This window comes from Typha latifolia, chromosome 3 (assembly GCF_019914945.1).
Source record: "Typha latifolia isolate L0001 chromosome 3, TyphaL0001v2, whole genome shotgun sequence".
NCBI classification, from domain to species: Eukaryota; Viridiplantae; Streptophyta; class Magnoliopsida; order Poales; family Typhaceae; genus Typha; species Typha latifolia.
Genome location: NC_133088.1, coordinates 3,163,992 through 3,187,430, shown reverse-complemented (window position 1 = coordinate 3,187,430; position 23,439 = coordinate 3,163,992). Strand labels below are relative to the sequence as shown.

General features: G+C 36.1%; 3 protein-coding genes and 1 non-coding gene across 6 annotated transcripts; 1 reads left to right on the top strand and 3 right to left on the bottom strand.

Annotated features, from left to right (window-relative positions):
* Positions 1–2,095: 2,095 nt before the first annotated feature.
* Positions 2,096–3,017, bottom strand: LOC140783521 (uncharacterized). Its single transcript, XM_073130427.1, has 2 exons — positions 2,638–3,017; positions 2,096–2,438 (listed from the first exon to the last, which is right to left on the bottom strand). The coding sequence occupies exons 1-2, from the start codon at positions 2,861–2,863 to the stop codon at positions 2,326–2,328; spliced, it is 339 nt and encodes a 112-aa protein (XP_072986528.1). The 5' UTR covers positions 2,864–3,017; the 3' UTR covers positions 2,096–2,325.
* Positions 3,018–3,766: 749 nt separating this feature from the next.
* TRNAC-GCA (transfer RNA cysteine (anticodon GCA)) lies at positions 3,767–3,838 on the bottom strand. Its single transcript has one exon. It is a non-coding gene; the product is annotated as a tRNA-Cys (tRNA).
* A 1,370-nt stretch (positions 3,839–5,208) lies between these two features.
* LOC140784777 (outer envelope protein 61) lies at positions 5,209–12,573 on the bottom strand. Its single transcript, XM_073132326.1, has 11 exons — positions 12,238–12,573; positions 10,351–10,581; positions 9,731–9,787; positions 9,458–9,589; positions 8,284–8,361; positions 8,071–8,141; positions 7,912–7,964; positions 7,615–7,783; positions 6,469–7,006; positions 6,193–6,336; positions 5,209–5,660 (listed from the first exon to the last, which is right to left on the bottom strand). The coding sequence occupies exons 1-11, from the start codon at positions 12,331–12,333 to the stop codon at positions 5,514–5,516; spliced, it is 1,716 nt and encodes a 571-aa protein (XP_072988427.1). The 5' UTR covers positions 12,334–12,573; the 3' UTR covers positions 5,209–5,513.
* Positions 12,574–17,498: 4,925 nt separating this feature from the next.
* LOC140784119 (uncharacterized) lies at positions 17,499–23,410 on the top strand. 3 transcript variants are annotated; one of them, XM_073131334.1, is made up of 15 exons: positions 17,499–17,737; positions 17,934–18,089; positions 18,210–18,283; positions 18,351–18,483; positions 18,621–18,697; positions 18,796–18,976; positions 19,052–19,251; positions 19,782–19,990; positions 20,079–20,174; positions 20,592–20,710; positions 21,844–21,945; positions 22,048–22,157; positions 22,228–22,315; positions 22,644–22,840; positions 22,961–23,410. In XM_073131334.1, the coding sequence occupies exons 2-15, from the start codon at positions 17,985–17,987 to the stop codon at positions 23,163–23,165; spliced, it is 1,896 nt and encodes a 631-aa protein (XP_072987435.1). In that variant the 5' UTR covers positions 17,499–17,737; positions 17,934–17,984; the 3' UTR covers positions 23,166–23,410. The 3 variants fall into 3 exon arrangements, with proteins under 3 accessions (XP_072987435.1, XP_072987434.1, XP_072987433.1); XM_073131333.1 differs by having other exon boundaries at positions 17,500–17,737; positions 17,922–18,089; positions 19,773–19,990; XM_073131332.1 differs by having other exon boundaries at positions 17,501–17,737; positions 19,773–19,990.
* The last annotated feature ends 29 nt before the right edge of the window (positions 23,411–23,439 follow it).

Below are 23,439 nucleotides of genomic sequence, written 5' to 3'. Positions count from 1 at the left end.
TTCTACTTTAATTGGGGATCTAATCCTCATTCCCTCTCAAATACAATTAGATGAGTGTCTCTAGTATTTGGAAATTAATAGTATATTTTTGTAAAATTAATGGCTTTCTCGTAGGCCCATTACGTGGGTTTATTAAATTTGAGATCGAAGAATATGAGTCATTTGCTTCATGAACAATTTATAATTATATCTTTTTGTAGTTTGATCTGATTTTAACTTAGTATTTCAATTTTTTTTTTATCAAGAACTAACGAAGTAATTTTGAAATCAACGTAGTTCATTCACCCTACTATTCTTTTACTTATAAACAAAATGTTTATATTACTAAATTACCCTCTATCATCGTTAAATAAAAAAATATAAGACCGTGTTTCTCCGGTTACATTTTTCACGACCCTGTTACTAACTAATCGTTACAACTTGCTCTGCACTGGAGAGTGAATTGTAATTTACGATTGATTCTTTTATGCTCTAAATAATTATTACTAAGTTTTATTCTCAAGTTTATTATTTACTTTGGTAGATAATATGATGTAATTCGGGCCTAATTGAGTCACCTCACGGGTGAGATTGAGTTTGCTGAGTCAAACATATTTATTATATTATTAGTTAATTTATATTTTTTAATAAATTTATGGCATTAGGCTCATGTGGTCGGACATTCAGTCGACGGTGTTCGAAGGGTGGAACATTAAAGTAGATTTCATAGGGGTGTTCAAACGCCCCGCCAACAACATTCAAATGCCATAATCTGATAGCAACAAAATGTCGAGGCATTCAAACGCCTTAACTCGAGAGTAGTCATCGTCCAATGGCATTTGAGCGCCCTAACCAAGATTTTAGTTGCCCAACGATATTTGAGCGCCCAACCGCCGAGATCATTTCGTGTTAAGATAATATTAATATTTTTAAAATTTACCTGTGGAAGGCAAACATTTTGAAAAAATAGTAAAGATTATTATCATTTACCTACCTTCTTCCTCCTTTACCCTCTCGATATCCTTCTCTCTCATTTCTTTAATCTAAGGCCGACATTGTTAAGTGATGCCATCCCCTTCCTCCTCGCTCTAGTCTAGTAAAACCTGCCATTTCCTCCCCTTCCCTCAAACACTAGCCGTTGGCTAGCTCCTCCCTCCTCCCTCCTCACATATCAATCTCTTTTTCCTTCACGGTCGATCATCTTCTTCTCTTTCTAAATCATAGATATACCCCGCGTCATCATTATCTATGTTATACCTTCCGCTGTCATCCTCTAATCTCACTGTCTCATTTGATTTCACCACCAAATCACCCATAATCATCACCTCAAATAAACCAACATTATTATAAAAACAGTAGGATAGTTTTGTCCTTTTATCATTAAAAAGTATATGGTAATCAAAACAATAAGTACCACCTTAAATACAAGAAGTAAAGCCCCAAAATTGACATAGACAAGCGCATCAACCTGATGTCTTTCTTATACGCAACCGTTTGCTATGAGAGGAACGTTACTAGATGTAACATCTCCTTATAATTAATCCATTAATGTACCAAATTCTTGCAGAAAAAGCCCTCACTTGTACCAAATTCTTCCAAGAGTTCTCGTTGGGATTTTATAACCCTGAAGGAAAACTAGGACCGATTCAATACATACCAATATATTATAATATTCTAGGTGTTACTTGGTCAATCAGTTAATTAACTCTTAGAATTTAAAGAAAATTTTTAAATAACATCTTATATTTTTATTATTTTTTAATTAACATCTTTTATCTTTGAAGATTTGGTACCCCACTTTTTTTTTCTTATAATTTTTATATAAGACCTTAAACTAATTTAACATAACCATTTCCAAATAGAAGAGTAATTTTTTTTTAAATACATAGATTGTAGAGTGTGGAGTAGAAAGGGTTGGGCTAGCCTAGGTCTATATAAAAAAAATAAAAAATAAAAAGTAATTTAATTATTTATTAATAGAATTATTTTAAATCATATAATAGAGTTGACATTAGTTAGTCAAATTAACAATAGAGTGTTCGTTATACAAAAATTATTTTCTTAGGTATCCTTTGAACATTTATTCTTAATTTCAGCTGTTTTAGGAAAAGAAAAATTAGAGGTTAATATTGAATGAAAAGATAGAGAAGGAAAAAACGTAATCATATGGTACAAAAGTCTTCCTCGCCACATTTGGTGGTTGACATATAAACAAACCCAACAAGAAAAGGACTTAAAAAAAAGAAAAAAAGAGTAGTCTATAAACAAGACGTCCAAGTTGCAACATTTAAAACTTGAACAAATCTCGGTGACGGCATGGATAAATCCATTGGTCGTTGAATCCGATCAAGCAGACGCCCTCAGCCGCCGGCGCCGGTATTCCTCGTTGTTCGACGACGGCTCGGCCACGTCGGCGGCGAACCTCACCTTCTTCTTCGGCCGGATTCTGGGCCCACCTACTGTTAATTTAGCAACATAAAGTCACATAAATTAAGGATGGGTTTGATTAACTAACTAATTAACAACAAGTCGAGTTAGGTAGAAGAAGTAATTAGAGAGATCCACAAGAAAAGTCTACTCTTTTTAATTGGGCTCGAGCTCTGCTGACCAACTAACCACCTAACAACTAATTCAGAGAGAGAGAGAGAGAGAGAACCTAATTCTCCAATTGGGCTATCATGGAAACAGAGAGGAACTTGAATCTAATTACAAGAGCACGAGGAAGACGAAGACGAAGAGAGAGAGAGAGATGCATACCGAGTTCTGATTCAAACTTCTTCATGAAATCTGAAGCCAGACGCCTGTGGACTTGGAGCGCTACGAGAGCAACGCTACTGGAAACAGCCACAACCGCCATTAATCCCATGCAACCAGAGCTCTCCATCTCTCTCTCGAATCCTTTTTGGCTTCAATTTCTCCTTAAGACGGAGGAAGAAGAAGGAGCTCGGAGTTGTCTGAATTGGATCGAGAACAATTTAGAGAGAGAGAGAGAGAGAGAGAGAGAGAGAGAAATAGGAAATGCAAAGAAAGGGTGCTGTTTTAGGACACGAAGAGAAAGATACGTTTCAATTATATTTTTTGACTTCTTTATGGACCTAAAATGAAAAACTCCGGGATCCACTACAGCCTTTGTTGCAGGAAATTTCTGCACTCTCTCTACTTGTTACTTTCAGATTGGACAGAGCCGTCTCTATGCCAATGAAACAGGACGGCCTGTATCGATATTGGGGGTGCTGTTTGACTTCTATTAGAAATTGGAATCTTGTTGACTCTTTTAATGCGAGGAATTAAGGAAAGGCAATAAGGCTCTCGGATTCACACGGGTTCCTTTGTTTGACCAAATTCCAAGTTCTAGAACAGTATAAATTTCTAGTACGACTAAGTTTTGGTAACCGAGTTACGTAGTAGGTATATTGAAGGTAGTTAAATTAATGAGCTTTTTACTTATTTAAAGACTTAATTGGGTTTGTTAGAGTTGTATCTGTGTCCAATTAATTTGGTTGGTGAATGCATTGTTGGATTTAAGTTGCTAAACGGTATAGAATGTTCTCAGTGACTATAAAACCCTAATATTTAAATGCAAATATCCCTGCAGTTAGTGGAAGTTAATAAATGCAGACATAGGGGCTGATGTGCAAACTACCTATAGCATAAGGAGCTATCTGTAATATAATCATAACGCAAGTTGGCATTTGTAAAAAATTATGTTAAAAAACTATATAATAACTAAATAAAAAAAGAGTTCACCAAAATTATGTTCAAAAACTATATATAACAACTAAAATAAAGGGCCCAACCGGGTTCGAACCGGTGACCTATTGATCTGCAGTCAATTGCTCTACCACTGAGCTATGGACCCCTTGATAGCAGCCTGTTAATTAAAATTTACCTATTTCATAAACTAACTGTCAAATTAATCAATATACAATGACCCCCCCCCCCCACACCAAAATAAAAAAGGCTAACCTACAGTGTCACACATTAGAATCACAAGATGACGTACAAAATACACCAACTTTTATCTCAAATTCCACCTTTCATTAATTTGGCATGGGATTCGATGCCGCTCTTTTGAGTTGGATTAAAGTTGATATCTTCAATCAATAGGCACGGATCGACCCACACGGAAAACACGCTCCTTCGATTCCATATTATCAGATGAAGCGGAAGACTGGCGTGAGGAATAGATGAAGGAGCTTGAAGCAGGTGCAGGAGACCGAGAGGAACACCAACCCATACACTATCCGAAGACCCATCCGATCCAATAGAGATAGAGATAGAGATAGAGATAGAGATAAGCACGAATAAAGAGATAACAAAGTTTATTCCGATCTGTTAGATGGATTGAGAGCATCCATCTATTTATATAGAAGGGGAGGATTGTTTATCGGTCCTCCAATCACTCGCCCTTATCCTCCTCAGCGCCTGCACGTGTGAGGGGTAGAGGAACGAGCTGCGAGTTTCCCGGTTGCGTACGGCGGCGAGAATAAGGAGTTCTTTGCGTGGCAGATTGGGATTGCGGCACGTGTACTTTGATGTGGTATGCGCAGGACGTGAGGAGTGGCGGGAGTTTTGCGGCGGGGTGGTACGGTAAAATGGAGTGGATAAGGTTGGTTTCCTGGAGGCCGCGTACAGCGTACTGGAATTTTGGATCGGAACCCAAGGGAGTCGGATTAGAGGCTCACGTGGGAGAGTATTATGAAGCCACGTGTACCAAAACTCTCGGGATCAATACAACATGTCACACAAATACCCACTTGAACTATTTTTTATTTTTATATATTATCCCTTTTTTTAATATAAATTAATCTCCAGCCTCCCACCCGTAATGATATTAATATAAATCATATTATTTTACCATCAACTTTTTGTCCCTTCGAATATAAAAGTAAAATGGTCTTTATAGGACTAAAAATGAATCAGCTGAAACACGTACTATTTTTAACGGAAAAAAATATAAATAATATTTTAAAAGTTTTCTAAATAATATATCACAGAAAATAAATAAAATAATTAGTATAAAAATAAGCAATAGTTAAAACGGTTCTTTACACATTTACAGCAAAACTGGAACAAAAGAATAAATGAGCTGAGTGACCGGAGCATGGCGTTTGATATAAGTATATATGCATGCTGAAGCAAGCAAATAAACCTCTTGACCATCTCCCTCCCTCCGTAACAAGAAAGTAATCACTGTTTAGTAAGAGTTTATATAGGAACGAGTTAATGTTTATCTCATGAATATTTGGTGATCAATATAAGAGAAAGGCAGTCATGTATCCTTTCTACAGTTCTAGTTCTGCTGTCGAAACAAAAATACCCTAATAGGGTAGCATCTTTGTATAAAGTGTCAGAGTCGAGATGATACTTAGAACAACTTAAAGCACACGCTATCTCTAATTACAGAATTTTTTTTAGTTTGATTAGATGAATTAAACCAATGAGACTAATAAGCTTCCTCCTTGCACCAGCTACCGTAACTGCAGTTGTTACCGGGGAACTTTTTGTTGGAGTGATCTTGCCAGGTAGTCTATCTATCCACCGATGAGACCTAGCTGGTGAAAGATGAAGGCCAGAATCAGCATGACAATTGCAAGGATCAATCCAGGCCTGCCCAAGATCCAGTTCTTTGTCTTCTTCACAGTGTTAACCCCTCGTTGTGCCCTTTCCGCCCATCGCATCTGAAAAATCGCAAATGCTGAACTTTAGATATCAATAATACAGGTGCAGGATTCTTGGCAGGAATATTTCGGATATGTAAATCATGGCTCAGATAGTAATGGCGGTAAATCCTAGTGAAATTGGAGCTGATCCTGTATGTGCAAACTCGTGAGCACAAGATAACATATTTGAAGTATCCAGAAGCTCACCAGCGCTAACAGCTTTAGTTAGTACGCTTGAAGGATGGCAGCACATATTTTGATGATAGTTTACCATATAAATCAAGAAAACTCCATAGGCAGGAAATTCCAAACCATATAGTTTTTAGCTTTGGACACCTTGTCGTCTAAATGTCTAATAATGATCAGAAGACTCAAAACCATAATTATTTTAGCTTTAGGTAGCTTGTGGCTGTCGTATCAGATCATGATAAAGAATCAAAAATGTTATCTTTATCTACACCACTCATTTTGCACTAATTGAGACAAAGAAACTGCATTTTGAGATTTAAAAGGAAAAAAGAACAGAGAATGTTCGATAATCTTTTCTTACCATTGTATCCAAATCTTCTGGTGATATCGACGACATGGCTTGTTGAACCTGGGCAGCCTGATCTCTTGAGATCTTCATTCCAAACTTTTCACTCATGTCTGCCATCATTTCCGGGCTCATATTCTTCATCATAGATGTGAACATCTGTCAATTTGATATCTACCACATTAGATAAATAATTTTTATCGCATAATAACAGCCTCTCTACAACACTGTTTAGGAAATTAAAAAGAAAAGAAGGAACTCTAAAATTTTCTATAATGCAAATCGCTAAACCTGCTGCATTGCTGGATCTTTCATAGAATTTCTCATGGTTTCCAGATCAGCTGTTGAATTTGGAATACTTGATGATGATTGACTCATTCTTTGATTGAAAAACATTTCATCAGAATTTCTGTCTGATACATCAGGGTGCACGGTGGAAGGGCTCCGAGCAGCAACTGATGATTGAGAGGCACCTCCACTTTCGGAAACGCCATTCGTTCTAGCTGTTGCAGAAGGCATGCTACTTCCACCCAATGAAGAAGCAACTTTAAGCATCTTCTGAAGCTCATCGGGAGACATCTGACCTATAGTATCAGATGCCATCTTAACCATTTCAGGTGTCATTTCTGGAATATTTGATCCCAACTTTGTGCTAGATGGGCCTTTTCCATTCAAGGAAGAAGCAGCTTGGAACATTTTCTGAAGCTCTTCTGGCTTCATCGAGCTAATCATACTTGTGGCTGTTTTAACCAGATCAGGTGACATTCCGTGCATGTCCAGCCCTGCCAGGTTATCTGGATTGGCATTGGAAACATAATTTTGGAATAATCTGGCACAAATAAGTACATATGTCAAAACAAAAAGTATCAGAAAAAACATGTGTGCCTTCTGTTACACAATTTTGGTATGGGAAAAAGAAAAACACGTAAGACAAATATATGTCACATAAAGAAGATAATTTTACAGAAGCTCGTCATCTAGAGTCAAAAGGTCCTTTATGTGTGATGGATTGGCCACCCTGACCTTCTATTAATTTTGTATTTATTGTATAGGGACGTACCAACATGGTGTTTAGAAAAAACATGATGAGGTGCAGGAGCTACTTTAGAAAGAGCCAATCCAGAACACTTTCAGGAAAGAACTAATTGAAAAGGGCTAAGTTAATCATAGTGACTTAGATTGGCCCCTAAGGGGTTTGCATCTACATAGACTCAAACATACTAAAAAAGTCACATAGCTTCTACCAAATAACTCAGGTCAGCCTAACTAATGAGGTTTGTGCATGTCAATTATACAGGGAAACTTCATTGATAAAGAAGACTTGGTAGATGACTGATGCAGATAAATTGGACACCTACGAAAGAAAATATGTGACTGTTGCAACCGGATTTTCTTGCAGGATGAATGAAATCATAAACTGAATGAGCTTAAATATACCTGGTGGAAGTGAGATCATCTCCAACTAAAGGGTCTGGAAGAGACTCCCTTTCACTACCAGAGGACTCTGCAGCTTCAAATGATTGGGTAACAGAATAAACAACAGACGGGGTTCCCTGACTGCCTGGTGACATTATTTCTTCATCCAATATTTCTTCAATAACCACACCTTAGAAATGGATCACAAGAATCAGCAAGATATAGATATAGATATTAACATCCCTAGAAAGAACACGGCACTTCAGAAATAGCAAACCTTAATAAAATACTTTAAGAACGAAAGAAAAATTGCATTACCCCGTGACATGTTTGCATCTTTACCTTCCTTCATCAGTTTCTCTTTGGTATCTCTGCATCAGTCAGAAATCTCCATCAGCCACAGCAATATATCATGAAATATTGAATCTTCCATTTTTATGTAAAAATAATCAAACTTTCCATGAAAAAACTTCATACCTAAGAACATCTGCAATAGTTTCATCATCAGGGGAAATTGCATGAGCATTGTTCAAGTCAGAGACAGCAGCCTGATTGTCATTCAGTATTAAAACAGCATTAGGGCAAGACTATCTTCTTAAAGTTGTCTGTCATAAATGTAAGTGGCTCAACAGGGAAGACTTCATAGATGACTGAAATGAAGAACTCAACAGTAGATGGAAAATTACTTACTTCTAACTTTCCTAGCTCCTTATATGCTTGACCTCTGCGATAAAGAGCTTTGACATTCCTAGAGTCATAATCCAAGACCTGTAATTGAGTAACATGCTTGGTACTTATTACAACAGGATGACAAGAAAGTAGTGCATATGTGTTTGAGAGAGAGGATGCGGAATATTACAAATCTAAGAATTTAGAATAAATTCCAATCTTCCCTAGTACACGTACAACTCAAAAATCTCCTTTTGAAATAGCAAAATAGAATTTTGCTAAAGGACAACAGTACACTTTGGATATGAACAGGCAGGGGTTGTTGCACAGTGATACAATGGAGCTAATAATTATTTGTTGTTCAAAAATCTCAGAAAATGATTTAGCCCCTACTTATTTGTGACTGATACACCTTAGTGGTCTACGTAATGCTCCACAATATAGGGAAGCTAAACTAGATAATATAGAATAAATAGATGAATCCACGAGGATCAGATAATCAATTGTAAACAAAATGTAGATGTACAAAACAACTACAGAAGACATAAATACGCACTACTGCAGAGTTCAATAGATTAAGCCATTAAGCACTACAAGTCCTGATTGAGAATGTAAGACCAATACAGGGAACCACCAAGAATGCAAGGATAACATCACTACCTAACAGATTGTTTTGTCTCAATTTTTATTCACTAAGGACCAAGATATTCAGGCAGACTTCAGAAGTCCATAACATAGGAAACAGATAGAAAAAAGATCAATATTGAACCACTCAAACTGAGGAGATATACTTGCTATCTATGGCAGTGCTATTCTGGCAACTGTTTTATTTCCCTGCTTATACTTGAAACATAGATACTGTAAACAAACAGAAGAACATATAGAGAAAAGATGATTATCCCATGCAAACAGTCATTGAGTTTAGAGGAACATAAACAAAGAAAAGAGTATTTATTGAGAGGGTAAAGGGTATTAATATAATTGATTAAGTCAGTATTAGCAATATGGTTGAAAAGGACTAATACATTCAAAGCCTGCCAGATATTCACCTTTGGATGATATGAATAAACAAAACTGATGGACAGACATGATAGGATGTTTGCCGAGGACTCAAGATTATGAGTTAAAATTTGAATCTATAAAGAGACTCATTTTGGAAACTATAAAGATAAAAAAATTTGGACTTCAATCATACCTCTGAACCCTCCCTGATGCATTCCTCAAACTCCCTTGTTTTCAGGTAACATGACATAAGGTTAAGAGAGCACTGCAATTGGAGGGTATTTACTCCATCCGACATTGGCATGCTTTTTAAGTTGTTTTTTGCCTGGTTAAGGGAAGAGAAAGCAAACCATTTTCTCAAGCTGGTATTGGATTCAAAAGTAGTATAAGGAATGAATATTGGATTCAGAAGTACTGCAATGACCTAAAATTCAGATTAAATAGATAACAGAAACATAGAACATACACGCATGTACTTTTTTACAGCATCAACGTATTCTCCACGGCTGTGAAGCTCATTCCCCTGAGACACAAAAGATATATAGTAACACCTCAAACTGAAAGGAAACTGGAAATTAGATGAAATGTAATAGAAGTAAGTCAAGTAACTACAATTTGGTTAAAGAAAGGGTACCAATCTATTTGACACCCTTGAAATTATTTAGTCAACCGTGGTCCGTGGAGAAGCAATGTAAGACTTATTAAAGTTTAAACTTACATAATTGAAACTAACAGGATGAAGGGCTCTAAAGAACAAAAAAACTTCAAGTACTCAATTTTAGACTACTGAGTTGTACTACAATAGTCCAAGCAAAGTTCATAGAGATCCTTGTTTATTTCTTCTTCCATTCTATCCTCAGATTCCTTCTATAACAGTGCCTTCTATTCTTGTCAATGCATTATCCATTAGTTTTTTGTCATAATTTCATCTCTTATGACAAGAGCACTCATAGAAATAGATGAATACAGTATCATAAAACCCGGACAAATTTTACGTAATGAATAGTCATGCTTTTTATCAGAAAATTCTTCACTGTGAACTTAAAAGAAATAATAAGAGACCAAGGCGGGGGGGAGAGAGAGGACCTGTTGCTTTAGAATCTTTGCCCCATTTAGTTCATATGACATTTGAGCATCTGCATGAGCCTTCATGGCTGCAATCTCCTCAGGTGTTGCCTTAGCTATTTTCTCACTAATCTCAACCATATCCTCAGCCCTAGTGTGTTTAAACTGTTCAGCAGCACGTTTCACATCCTCTGTCCTCAAATTCTTCATACTTTCTGTTGCTAACCTTATCAGCTCAGGGTTGGACATCATCTGCAAAGCTGTCCAAATTAGACCAAGCGCAGATCCAATATATGCATATAAGGGAGGATGATAACATTGAACTGCAGATTGAGAGATTTTCAATTCAAACTGAATTGAAGTAGAAAAAAATAAATAACAGGCTTATGATAAGAAGAAATAAGAAATGATCTCCTAATTGTTTGCCATGTAAGCAAATCATGGCCGATGATATATAGCAGATCTCTAAAAAAAATCATCTTCCACCTAGAAGAAGGGCAATATCAAACTGCACAGTCATTGAACTGAGTTTGCACAACTCTCAAGAGCAGCAATATATTATAGAAATTAGAATAGATGTGTATGTTTGTTATGGTGATCTTAAGCCACAACTCCCAATAGTCTAAGAAATATTTACTCTCATTCTATTTGTATACGATTTATCAAAAAACCAATTACTAATATTCTGTACCACCATCTTATAAACTGCAGCAAACTGTCAAAAGAAAAGTAGAAGAATCTCTGCAAACCAACTTATTTTGACAAATAACCAGGGTTCAGAAAAGATGTCGACATACACATTTTATCTAAAAGGCAAAGTGTGCAAGTCAAGAAAAACCTTAAGAGTCATATATAGAGATTTTAACAGGATGGCACTTGATCTTCAACGACAGAAAACAAGCCATACTGATGGAGCCTACTGTTACTATAAAGATATCGTATCATGTTGTATTGTGCCTCAGCCACCTTAGCCACCTCGGTAATATCAATATTTGCAAAGAGGAAGACCTTGCCAAATCCTTTTTCTTTCACTAAATCACTTCATTGACTCAATACACATCTCCGCTTATGTTTCAGTCGTATTCCATAGACCGAGAGAATGAGTTGCGTCAATTTGGTCTCCTTTGGCCCACAGGCATAGGTTTTATTGGCTTGCACTGACTGAAAAAGTTATCCAAAAGGTCCTCCATAAGGTGCTAGTTGGTTGGTACTCTTTCTTGTTACAGATAGAGGACTGTGAGTTTAGCTTTCTAGTTCTTCTTCCTCAGTCCTAATGCAAGTAAAAGGTTGTCCAGTTTCGGTTTTTAGAACTATCCAAAGGCAGATTTTGCTAGAATGGAAAAAAAATTCATCTCACAATAAGAGGCTGGAGCAATAATGGCTTCTCATTGGAAAGGTTGTAAGCTCATTATGTAAGGCAGCAAAATCTCCATAGAACCTTGTAATCTCATTGTTCTAAGAGTGGAGTTGATCTTCCTATATCGTTGATGTTGCCCTATAGCCGGTGAATTGTGTGGACCTTCTTCTCTTGTGATGGTAATCGCTCCTTCCCCTTAATATTCATTCTTCTCTATATTTCATATAGTTATCGGATTATTTGGTCATAGATGTACAGAGATACCTTTTCCCGCAATCGTTACAGACTAATAATAACCTCTCCTACAGAATCTAACCCTTCCAACATCACAAAAATTTCATCTTTGAATTCCGACAGATACCTCAAATCAATCATATATACATTATATAGGTAATCATTAAACATGAACTCGATTTGTCCATCCAAAAAATAGCCAAATTTCACAGATTATCCACAAAAGAAAAGAACAAACAGTCCAACATTCCCCTACCCCCATCAAATCCAAACACCAAACGACCGTTTAATCTAGAAATAAAAGGAGCAAAAACAACCTGTTGCTGGATCTTCGCCAACTCTTCGGGAGGGATTTTACTCATCTGCTCCTGGGCGAGCCTGATCAGCTCGGGACTCATGATTCCGTTGTTCATTTTACTTTCCCTTCACCCTTAGAACTCGAACAACGCTTCGACCTCGCCCGCAGAACCCTCGATTCTTGATCGGAAACTATAAATAAGAAGAGAAGACGAAAGATTATATCAAATCTTTTCCAAAAAGAATGCCTTTATTTTCATATATGTAGATCGGATCAGATGTATCCGATTCCGATAATAAAGACCAAAGTAGGAAAGGAAGCCACCGCACAAGTTAAAAATTAAAAATTACTTTCCTTGCAAATAACCGCCTACATTGCATACTTATTCCAAAAAAAGCCGCAGACAGTAACTCCTTTCGTAATAAAACACCTTATCTTTGAATTATAGATAAAATAAAATATATCAATCTTGTGGAGTAATATTTTATTAGGTAATAAATTATTATTGTAGTTTAGTAGTTCTGTGACATGCATATAGTTTAGATACATACAAGGAAGATTAACTCTTTTGTGTAATCTATAATTAGATTATGTTATAAATAATTTATAAAAATAATTGCCATTTACAATATGATCAAATTTTAGTTGTTATTTATAAAAATCCACTATGGTGGAATAAATGGGAAAAGCACAGGTAGGTATACCTATTTATTTGAAAAGGATATGGGAAAGAAATGGCATGTGCCTCCCACGAGGTACGACCAAAGTCGCCTGATGACTTCACTAGTTCATAAATTATTTTAGCCAATTTATCAAAAAAAACGTTATATTTTATCTTTATTATTACTGAGACCTTATTATATATTATATAGATACTTATCATTTTACTATATATTTTACTTCAACTTAACAATTGCTACCGTATGAGAGAATATTCTATTACTTTTCTATAAATAAAAATTGGTTCTTCTATTTTTTTTTCTAATATTTTAGAATTTTAGTCAAGGGTATTAAGGTTCGATAATATTTTATTAAGAAAATTAATGGCAGAAAATTTTTAAGATAAAAATAAAATATAGAGAGTGAAGGATGGATATTATATATCATTTATTTCTCTCCAAAACTAATATATTTTTACTTTTTCATATCACATTAATCACATTCAAAAATAAATAATTATACTTTAATCTAATTCATAATTAAACACTATATTTTTAAAATAATTTAAAGTACTTAAATCAAAACTAAGAAATGAGACTAGCTAATTTAGTTAGGAGCTTAGCCTTAAACCAAACAAAACATAATATACCGGTGTGAATAATATGCTCGTGATGGAGGAAGTTTCTTCATTGTATAAATTAATAATAAGTGTCACTTAATTACTTCATATACGAAATAAAATAATATCATGTGATATCTAAGTATCGTGCATGTATGGTACGAGAATCTTTAAGTAAAAATAATAATGTGTTTATATTTTGTTAAGATAACTATGCGACTGCAACATGCAGCTAACTAATAAAATATATATTTAATTCTAAGCATGAATTTTTGGGACCACCAATGGGATTAACTAATAAAATATAGATAAGGATTTTTTTATTTGTTTTTAATTAAATTATTGATACTTAGCCTTATCTAATTTGCCTTTTTTTCAATTTAACATCACATCTTTATTCTTAGTGCCATTATTTTTTAATTTTTTTTCTTGTCTAAATCACCTAGATATGTTCGTACAATAGTCAAGTAAAAAATCTATTAAATATGAATCTCAACTTTTACGTTAATAAAACTAGGCAACTATTATGATTGATAACTTTTTACCCAACATGAATTGAAATTTTTTAATAAGTTTTAGATTTAATATAATTAGGTTTATATCACAAATATTTTGAACTGTCTAACCCCATTATTAACCAATCTCATTCATATTTATTATCTTAGCTCATTTATCTAAGTTCAATTTGTTTAGGACTCATCAATCAATTTATAGCATAATAATCTAATTATAATCCGATTAAATAGTTTATCATATAAATGAGAATAAATCAGTATATAATATGAAAAATATGTGTAACCCAATAATCTATTTTATAACTTAATAAGCATGCAATATTCGTATTTAACATGCCAATCTTTTTAATAAATATACCATATTTATGTTAGCTTAATTTTGACCCGCTCCAATTCGATCAGTATATATATATAAGTATACAACTCATTTAACTAAGAAATTAGTTTGCTTTGCTAACTCCAAAGCCTTGTCTAGTGCCACTTCTCAAGTCAAACAAATAAGACCAAATCACAGGCTATCTTAGGACATGAGATAGCTTGGTCAAATCCAATTTAACTTAACTATAAACCCAATCCCACAAATTGTATACCCATCATCTAATATATATTCTCTTTAATAATTATATTATATACTCTCAACCATCCATCAAAATTTCCGCCCTTATTCCTTCAATATTGTAAACCAAATAATCATAGACCCTTCAACGTTTATATATATAATAATCATATTCATTATAGCTTGGATGGCTATAATAAAAAAATTTAATCTCCATTTCCTCATTAAAATTCCCGTCTTTGTTTGACTGGCACTGGAAAGCAACTTAATGAATCATAATTAGCTCCAAAATGGGACACTTTTAATAGTTTATGATAACAAATTAATTAAACAAATCAATCGACAGCCAACTTCTACCTTGCTTCTTGGATAATTCTCCACAACTCTTCACTCATTTCCACTCTCTTTAGTTTCCTCTTACAAATATATGATAAGTTTGCAGCATTGAATCCATATATAATTTGAAGCAAGACTGCCTTCTCTACCACCCAAGTAAACAAGAAGCCATGACCAATAACTCTAGTAAGAGAGAGGAGCTACAAAGGCTAACAACTCCAAGACCTTCAACTCTCAAGGTGGCTAAGGATTCGGGGAAGTCGAAGAAGAAGAAGATGGCAGCGACGACGATTAATATCGCGGCTGGTATATGTCGGTCTCCGGTGATCGATCACCGCGGCTCGCCGGTCGTCGTGCACGTGGATTCACCTAAAATTATCCACACAAGACCTCAGGAGTTCATGAGATTGGTGCAACGCTTGACTGGAAAATCTACAGGAGAGTCTTCAGTCTTTCCGATGCTAGATCTCAATGAAGCCTGGGAGAACGGATGTATCTAAAGCTTAGATTTGATTGTCAAGGTTTGACATCAGTGATGCAATTATATTATTGTGACGCATGTTTGATTTTATTTTCCATAACTTCTTTCTGTATGTGTGTTATGCGTATATGGGGAGAGAGAGAGAGAGAGAGAGAGAGAGAGAGAGAGAGAGAGAGATTGTATGAGTTTGTACAGGTACTAGTAAGCATAAATGCATGGTATTCTCACTGTTAGAGCGGCGGCAATCATCGTGGATATTTTTTGATGTTTTCCGGCTATATTCCGGGCCGATCTTTGAAAGGTGCTTGATCCCGAGACTAATTCTTGCTAGTTTAGGCTTCACTTGCACCGCCCAACTAACCTTTTCTTTTGCCGTGAAGTCCTAATTAAATACCTCGTCATCGTCATCGTCATCGTCAAACTTATTCAAATTAAAGACTCTTCGACTCACCCAAAGTGTTCAATTGAATATAGCAGCCATTAGCAAATTCGCATTCTATTCCCTCTTAATATAATATAATATATTTGTAGGTGGACCTCTCCCTTCTTTGACTTTCTTCCTTTGACCAGCCACTTATAGTAATTTCTCAACATCCATTTTCTCCAGCTCTCTATACTTAGCAGTCTAAAGTCATAAGCCAAAGCTGACCAAAGACTTTTCACATTTGATTGACTCTCTCTCTCTCTCTCTCCTCAACTCATAAATATATATCTGAATCCAAAGTAACAGCAGGTTGAACAATTTTATCACATCATGCCTTCATCCAGGAGAGAGCTCCAAGGTCCAAGGCCGCAGCTACTCAAGGTAGGTAAGGAGTCATGGAAGGCCAGGAAGCCGACGGCCGCTGCCACTCCCTCCCGATTGACCCCTGATCATAGTCCATCTCCGGTGATCGTTTATGTTCACACGCCGAAGATAATCCACGCAAGACCGCAAGATTTCCGGAGCGTGGTGCAACAGTTGACAGGCAGATCCACGTCCTCCTCCTCCTCCTCCTCCTCGTTTGCAAACAACCCCGATTTTAATCACACCGAGACTACTGAGGCTAGAAGAGGTTGTGAATTCAATTCCCGAGTCGAAGATCCGCTGATCCTCACACTGGGTCAATATCAAGTGTCATCTTCACTGCCTTCTTATATAGCCTAGTTTCTTTCTCATCTTCTCCAAACATTTGAAGCACCATCTCTTCAAGAGCTCAACCATTAATTGCTTAAATTGTAGTTGACTTGTGATGGCTCGTGGTAAGTATGAAGTTAATCTGGGTGTTTCCATTATATATTGAAGCAATTGTGTCTTAATATGATTAGTATGTATATAATGTTTGCTCTCTCGCCATTATTGGATGCATTTTCCTTATAAATTATATGCACAATTTTGTAAGTTTATCAGCAGCTTTTTTGACCTCGCGAATAACTGAACTGAGTTTTTTTTCTTCTTCTAAGCTTTGATCGCATAATTAAAAGATAGCCGTCTTTTATTATTTTTCTTACAGTTTGATGAGGAATTAAAGGCGGAAAATTCAACGGACAAGACCGTCTAACAAGTAGTTATCGAAGTAGTTGTTGGTGATAAATTTTCAAGAGGATAGTCTATGGATGGTTGTGTTTCTAATTTGACATTTCAAATGCTGTCTGACTGGATATAAATTCATTTTTTTGTTACTCATTGGTCTTCTGAATAAAATTTAAAATTTTATGAAAGTGATAATGAATATCAAAATCTACGTCGATCCGATCCTGATCATATATGTGGCTCTGAAAAAAAAAAGGTTTCTTAAGTAACCAGCATTGGACACATTGAATTTTTTTTCATAAATATTATTTTAGTTAATTCTGAAGAATATTCATAGAATAATTTAGACAAGGGTAGTGAAAAGAAAACTTTTTTCTTTTAAAGTTTAGGATGTTTAATAACTGTGGACTAATGGAACCACACCTTCCAAAAGAATATAATAATTTTACTGGTAATTACAATATATTAAAAAATAGTGGCAATTTTGATATTAAATGGGCTCGTAATGGCAAATACATAGTAGAAGCACCCAAAAAGAATTTTCCGTTCTCATTAACGGACGCCGTTAGAAAAGCGACGGTCGTGAGATTATTATATTGGCGGAGGGAAACTTCTCTCGTTCAAAAATCCCAAATCCGAAAAAGAGGGCGAAATCCGCATCATTTCACAGTTTCCCTCGCCGCTCTCATTTCCCCTTCTTTTCAAACGCCGCCTTCTCTCTCTCTCTTCAACTCCCCATCGAGATCCTTCTCGATCTAGGCCTAGTTCTCCGGTGCGGGAATTAAGGCATTCACCATCGGATCCATCCGCTGCCCTTCCCGATCGATCAAGATCTCAAGGTTATTTCGAATTCTCACTCTCCTCCTCTTCTTCCTCCATGTATATTCCTACTTTATTCTTTTGGATCCCGATCAACTTGGTTCGTGGTTTATTAGGGTTGTTTAATCGTTATCCTTTCGTTTGATGGGAGATTGATATCCAAAAGTCTTTCTTTTTTCACTTTTCGTTGACTGTAATGTTCAGTGTTTGCCACAGGAGAGTGCTGATGGCGGGAAGGGAGATGCGTCGGTAGAAGTTTTGGCTAGTATGGCAAAAGCTGCTGTCCTTGAATCTTCTTCACTCAATAGATTTCCATTAGGGAGACTCCAATCAGATGTGAAGATGAAGAGGAAGACTCCCTCGGAGCTGCGAGTATTCTTCTTTCCATTTCTATGAGCATATTCCCCTGATAGAAGCATCTTATTTCCATAGCAAGGTTGTGAAGTAGTACACTAGAACTGCATGTTTATTTTGTGCGTGTACCCATGGCAGGGGGAACAGTTGAAGCGAAGGACTGGTGAAAAGCTTGCCGAGAAAGAGTTGCCAAGTTTCGTGGCCGTTGACAGGTAGCGTTTTGCGATGATCATAGTTTTCTCCGTTCTAGGTTTTGCTGATTGCTTTTCTATCTGCCAGGGTTAGGAAACCAGAAGCATCAAAGATTCCTAAATACATAAATACCCGTGTTAGTGAGGTGTATCCTGTCAAGAAGTCCAGTGAGAGGTGCAGAGTACTCTACGGAAAGGAAAAATCCACGGTTAGAGATTTGGTATGTAACCTTAGTTGTCATTTTTCATCTAGCTTAGTATCATTGGTTGTCATATATAAGAAATGTGAAGGTTAACTTAAGAGTATCTTGTTTATGGTTTTCCTTATTGAACTGCTGTCCATACCTCGCCAAAGCAGGATTCTTCGACTATCTGTGAAAACCTTAATAATGGTGCTGCTTCCAGCTTTGCAATTAAGGGTCCCTCAGATTTATGGTATTCCTTCAATTTATTCATTACTAGTTCATTATCCGTAAAATGTGGTGTTTATCTTTTCCTATATTACTTGTTTCTTTTCTTAATGATCCTTACAGTGCCCTATCTAGTACTAATGGAGGCACTCTTAATAAATTGGAGTCTTCTGATGCATCTCTTAAAGATAGTGGAGATCAAGATTTTAGAAAGATTGAGAAATGTAGCCAGAATGCCTTGCGTAATGTTGTTGAGCTTCATCTCGGAGACGAGAAGTTGGCTGACTCTGCCAAAATTGATATGGTAATTTCATATCTAGCCTGATCTTTGTGATTTGCAGTCGAGTGACTTTAGCTTATGCTGCAAAACTCCTGATAGGCAAAAGCACTTAAAGGATTGATATCTCGTGAAGTTCCTGCCGCTTCTTCTGTGGCTGACTCTTTTAGAAGACTTGGTGATGTTCCTTCAATTTCATCCAATATTTACCCCTCTGAAATTCACATACCAGGAGATAAAGCTCCTTTCGATTTTACATTAAAAACTACCTTGCGTTTAATCTCATCATCCTCAGTGAAGTGGTAAGTGTATAGAACTGGCATTTTCAATTGTTATTTTATTCCATGTCTGTTCTGATGATAATGCGGTTTCCTCTGATAGATGTAGAGCTTATTCTGCTTGTTTTGTGTTTTAGCTCTTGTGATGTAATTATTCTCATTGGTTCATTAGGATTATCTTCTTGTATTAGGTTAGGAAACTTCATTACACTTGGCTACTTAACAGCAGAGTGAAACCAAAATATTGTGAATTTTATTTTTTCAAGGTTGTAATGTTGTTTATAGGAGTTAGCAGAGTTAATATACACATCACCATATTAAGAGGTTGAAAGACTTACCCGTATTTGATGCTTTGCCCTTTTCCCCGATTTTCTTATTATGCTAATTGCCCATGCTATTCAGCCTGCATATTATGTCTTGTGAAGCACTTTATGAGTATACTCTGTACTTTTTCAATCTGAACATTCTGATGATGTACTTATCAAACTACGATTGTTTTGTTAAAAGGTCTGGGATATAACCATGTCAAATGTTTTAATTATTAGGTGTCACAGGATAAGCGCAAATTCAGCTACCACTGGCATAAGCGAATTCACTTCTCAGTTCTGTCATAACAAAGGTCAAAGTTTTGGCTGCTCATTAAGTGGTCATAATGCGACAACCGAAGTACTATTTTCTGAGGCTTTACAGTCATGGTTATATCCTCAATCTTCACTTCCTCCTTCCATCATAACTGCTATGGCCTCATCAACCACAAGGGGAGGTAAGTATGCCCCATTTTTTTTGTGTTGTCATGTTTTGTATCCAGTGAAACATGAGAGGTAATTTTCTCTTTGGGTTTCTATATGTAGAAAAGGACTTTTTACTTAAAAGGCAGCAGGACTGGGAGGATTCATTTCAGAGTCTTTATTATATGCTCAGAAAGAACATGACAAGTATCTTCTATGGTATTTCCTTCCATTTCAATTATCTTCCTGTTTTATTTTCTTGGTCTAAATCTGTTTAGACTTGTAACAAGTGGAATATTTATATAACTCACTGGCGGTGGTCATTTAGTCTTATTTGTATATGTACATTTAGCTGTTGGTTTTGCTGTATGTTGCCATGGATGAAATAGGGTGGTTTACTTCTGTTTTAAAGTTTCTAATGAAGCTGGGCATCTGGTGATTTTCTTTTAAAAAGAAACATTTAGCTGTTAGTTTCTGGTGATAATAGAAGAAAAGCATGTGATGGAATCACGTCATATTGAGAAAGGCTTTTCTGTTTGTACATTATGCATGCATTGTCATTTTAGTAACCTATTTAATAGATCACTTTATGTTGCTAGGTTTATATAATCAGTCATGATTATTTGATGGTTACAGTTTATACTTCACAATTTGTGGTACTCTTTATTGGTGGCGACGTTTTGGAAAATAAGCACTCTTGTAATGCATATCTATCACAATCTACGCGTGGTTTACGATCCTTGCTCAGAAAAAATGTAAGATGTTCCTGTACTTTCTCTGTCCAACTTCTTTCATAGTATCTTTGTATATCCTTCTTAATAATTTTACAGTTGCAATTAAGGCATTTGTCCAACTAAGTCTAATAAGTTAATGATTTTACATCAATGAGTTCATAGTCCTGGCTGTTCTATCTGCAGCCAAGCACATGCATGTCATGCCATGTGTCTACTCTTTCATTTCCCATTGCACCTTATTATCAAGTTGATACGTTTCTAGGTAGGAATCAGTTTAAAATGGAATACACGAGGTGATCTGGTGCTACATGAGTCCATTTGGCTTTTCTCTCCGTTAAATTTAATGTTAGATAGTCTTTCCTTATCATCGAACTTTGTGGTCTTTTTGACAGCTGGTTGAAAACTCAGATGTAGCAGTATTAGTCTGGTAGCTAGTATGCAGCTATTGTGAGGACAAGAACAAAATTGGTCCATGTAGATTTATGGTTGGGCTGTCATCATGCTCCATCGTGTCTTCAAGAGTTTCTCTTGTAGGTGGAATCTTGTGGGAAAATCTGGGTTCCAGCTAGGCTTTGGAGACCAAGAAATTTTGATATGCAGTTATATGCAAGGTCGTGACCAATGATTTTAAGGATTTTTATTTTTTCTTTTTATGTGTTAATTTTCGTTCTTGATACTTAGAAGTGTGAAAAGATGCTTTAGGAGACATTAGAATATTAGATTATCTTGCGCAGCATAACTATGTAAATAGGCATATCCCATATTGTTACTTTACTTTCTAGGTCTATTGTGTCTACAGGTCATTTAGGGAAACATGTGGATTTTTTTTGTTATATTCTCTTTTTTTTTTGAGTTAGATGATTTGGAGAACATAAAACCAAGCTGTGGAGTTCGACAACATAGACTTAGGTGCATTCTTCTTTTCTTTAAGTGGATACATAAAATAGATAAAGATACTCAGCAAAATGGATGAACTCACTGGGAGAATGTCTATGGAAAGGCCAAGCTGCATGCTTCCACTTGTTAAGAGCTTTTATGCAGTCTTCATTTCTAATTTCTACACTTGGAATTCTTTTCCTGGTGCTATTATCTCTGTAGTGTTTGTTCTTTTGGTCATTTAATCTGATAATTTTATCTTCTAATTTTTAAACTAGGATGTTTATTTTTCCATGCCTCTTTGCCATGCTGAAGTGGAACAAGCTACTGAAGCTGACCTGGTTGAACTTTCAGAAATTGAGAAGCAAAATCTGGGCCAGGTTTGATCTTTACGTGCGTTATTTTCTTTCTTGACCCCATCAGTTTACTCTCTGGTGTTTGGTTGTGAAACCAAGCTGATGATTGGCTTTTCATCAATGCAGACATTCCATTTGGATTCTTTTGCTGATGTGGACAACACTCCTCAGTCGCTCCTGTCATTTACTGGGAATAAGAGTGTTCATGCATTATATGATTTTCTGTTAAACTATAGGTACTACTCTTTTTAAAGCTCTAGACTTGATTCAATGCCATCCACTTTTGCTGACAGAATTTTCCTGCAGGTTCTTCCTGAATTATTTTAGTGGTGTTGATGTTCCTGTACTATATTCACCTGTGGCCTTCAGAAATGCTTGTCTCTGTGTTCCAGAGGTGTGCTTTTAGAATTCAAGTTACTTGTCTTATATGTGTATATTGCTTTCCAGTCATGATAATTTTAATGTCCCATTTATTCCTAATTATGTTGCTTTCTTGAAGTAATAGCACCATCTCAACTGAATGATAAAATTCTGTCTTTGGAAATGTTAGTATTATGTTCAAGTAAATACCTTAAAATGACTTCAAGTAGCGCCCATGTGGTAGAAGAATGGACCTACTGCCTACCTGGTAGAAGTCCAAATCTTTTCAATTCTTGAACAGTCCTAAATCTTCAATGGAACATCCATATATTGCTATTGACATGTTAGACATCCTCTTGCAGGTGAAATGTAAAGAGATGAAGAGAGCAGATGCGATTATTCCCTCAAATGGATCTGGTTCAGAGCAATCAGAATCTGTTGTTGGTTCTGCCAGTGGTATTTGTTATAGTATTGAAATAAAGGACACTGTTCTTCCCCCATGGGTTGTCTGTGGAATCTGTGCAGCAATGAGTTCAGATGGGAAGAGTTTTGACTCCATGTATGCAATCAATCTTTGTTTTAGTCCATATTCAGGTTATCACATATATCTGCTTCTAACCAACTTCTCTTTGTTTTTTCTTCTTTTTTTGTTCTTTCCGCAATTTTGTGCCACTTGTAGATTCGCAACTGAGCCTTCATCTATTGGCTTAAACATCGCTTTAGATTCGATCTGCAAACGATCTGATTCAGAGAAGCCTTCCTCAGATGGTGGCTATGCCTGCGAGATTCCTGGAGCCATTTTGGTGCCTGCTTTGAGCTCTGCGTCAGTAAGGCGCCTCAAGTACAGCAATGGTGCATATAAGGCTCACGTAACTCATCTATGAGTATTGCTTGCGCAACTCATCTATGAGTTTTGTCACAGCATTGGGAGTTATCAATCAACTATACAGGTTCTTTTCTTGCATGGATCTACTCTTCTGGCTGCCAGAGTCGTATGCTTTGTAACACATGCAAAATATGACTCATATATCTTGTAATGGGGTTCAATTTTTGAGAAACAAGTTTCTCACCCTCTTTTGGAGGGACTTGTAATCATTTACTTAGATTTATCGTGTTTTTATATTTCTTACGCTTTTCTACTTTTTTGAGACAGTGGGA

Coding starts and splice junctions, on each gene's coding strand:
- LOC140783521 (XM_073130427.1), bottom strand. CDS start 2,863: ATGGAGAGCTCTGGTTGCATGGGATTAATGGCGGTTGTGGCTGTTTCC. Junction 2,439..2,637: donor GATAGCCCAATTGGAGAATT/AGGTTCTCTCTC, acceptor CTAAATTAACAG/TAGGTGGGCCCAGAATCCGG.
- LOC140784119 (XM_073131333.1), top strand. CDS start 17,985: ATGGCAAAAGCTGCTGTCCTTGAATCTTCTTCACTCAATAGATTTCCA. Junction 18,484..18,620: donor AATCCACGGTTAGAGATTTG/GTATGTAACCTT, acceptor TCGCCAAAGCAG/GATTCTTCGACTATCTGTGA. Junction 19,991..20,078: donor CTCATCAACCACAAGGGGAG/GTAAGTATGCCC, acceptor TTCTATATGTAG/AAAAGGACTTTTTACTTAAA.
- LOC140784777 (XM_073132326.1), bottom strand. CDS start 12,333: ATGAACAACGGAATCATGAGTCCCGAGCTGATCAGGCTCGCCCAGGAG. Junction 7,007..7,614: donor GATGATCTCACTTCCACCAG/GTATATTTAAGC, acceptor TATTTGTGCCAG/ATTATTCCAAAATTATGTTT. Junction 6,337..6,468: donor AAGATCCAGCAATGCAGCAG/GTTTAGCGATTT, acceptor TCAAATTGACAG/ATGTTCACATCTATGATGAA.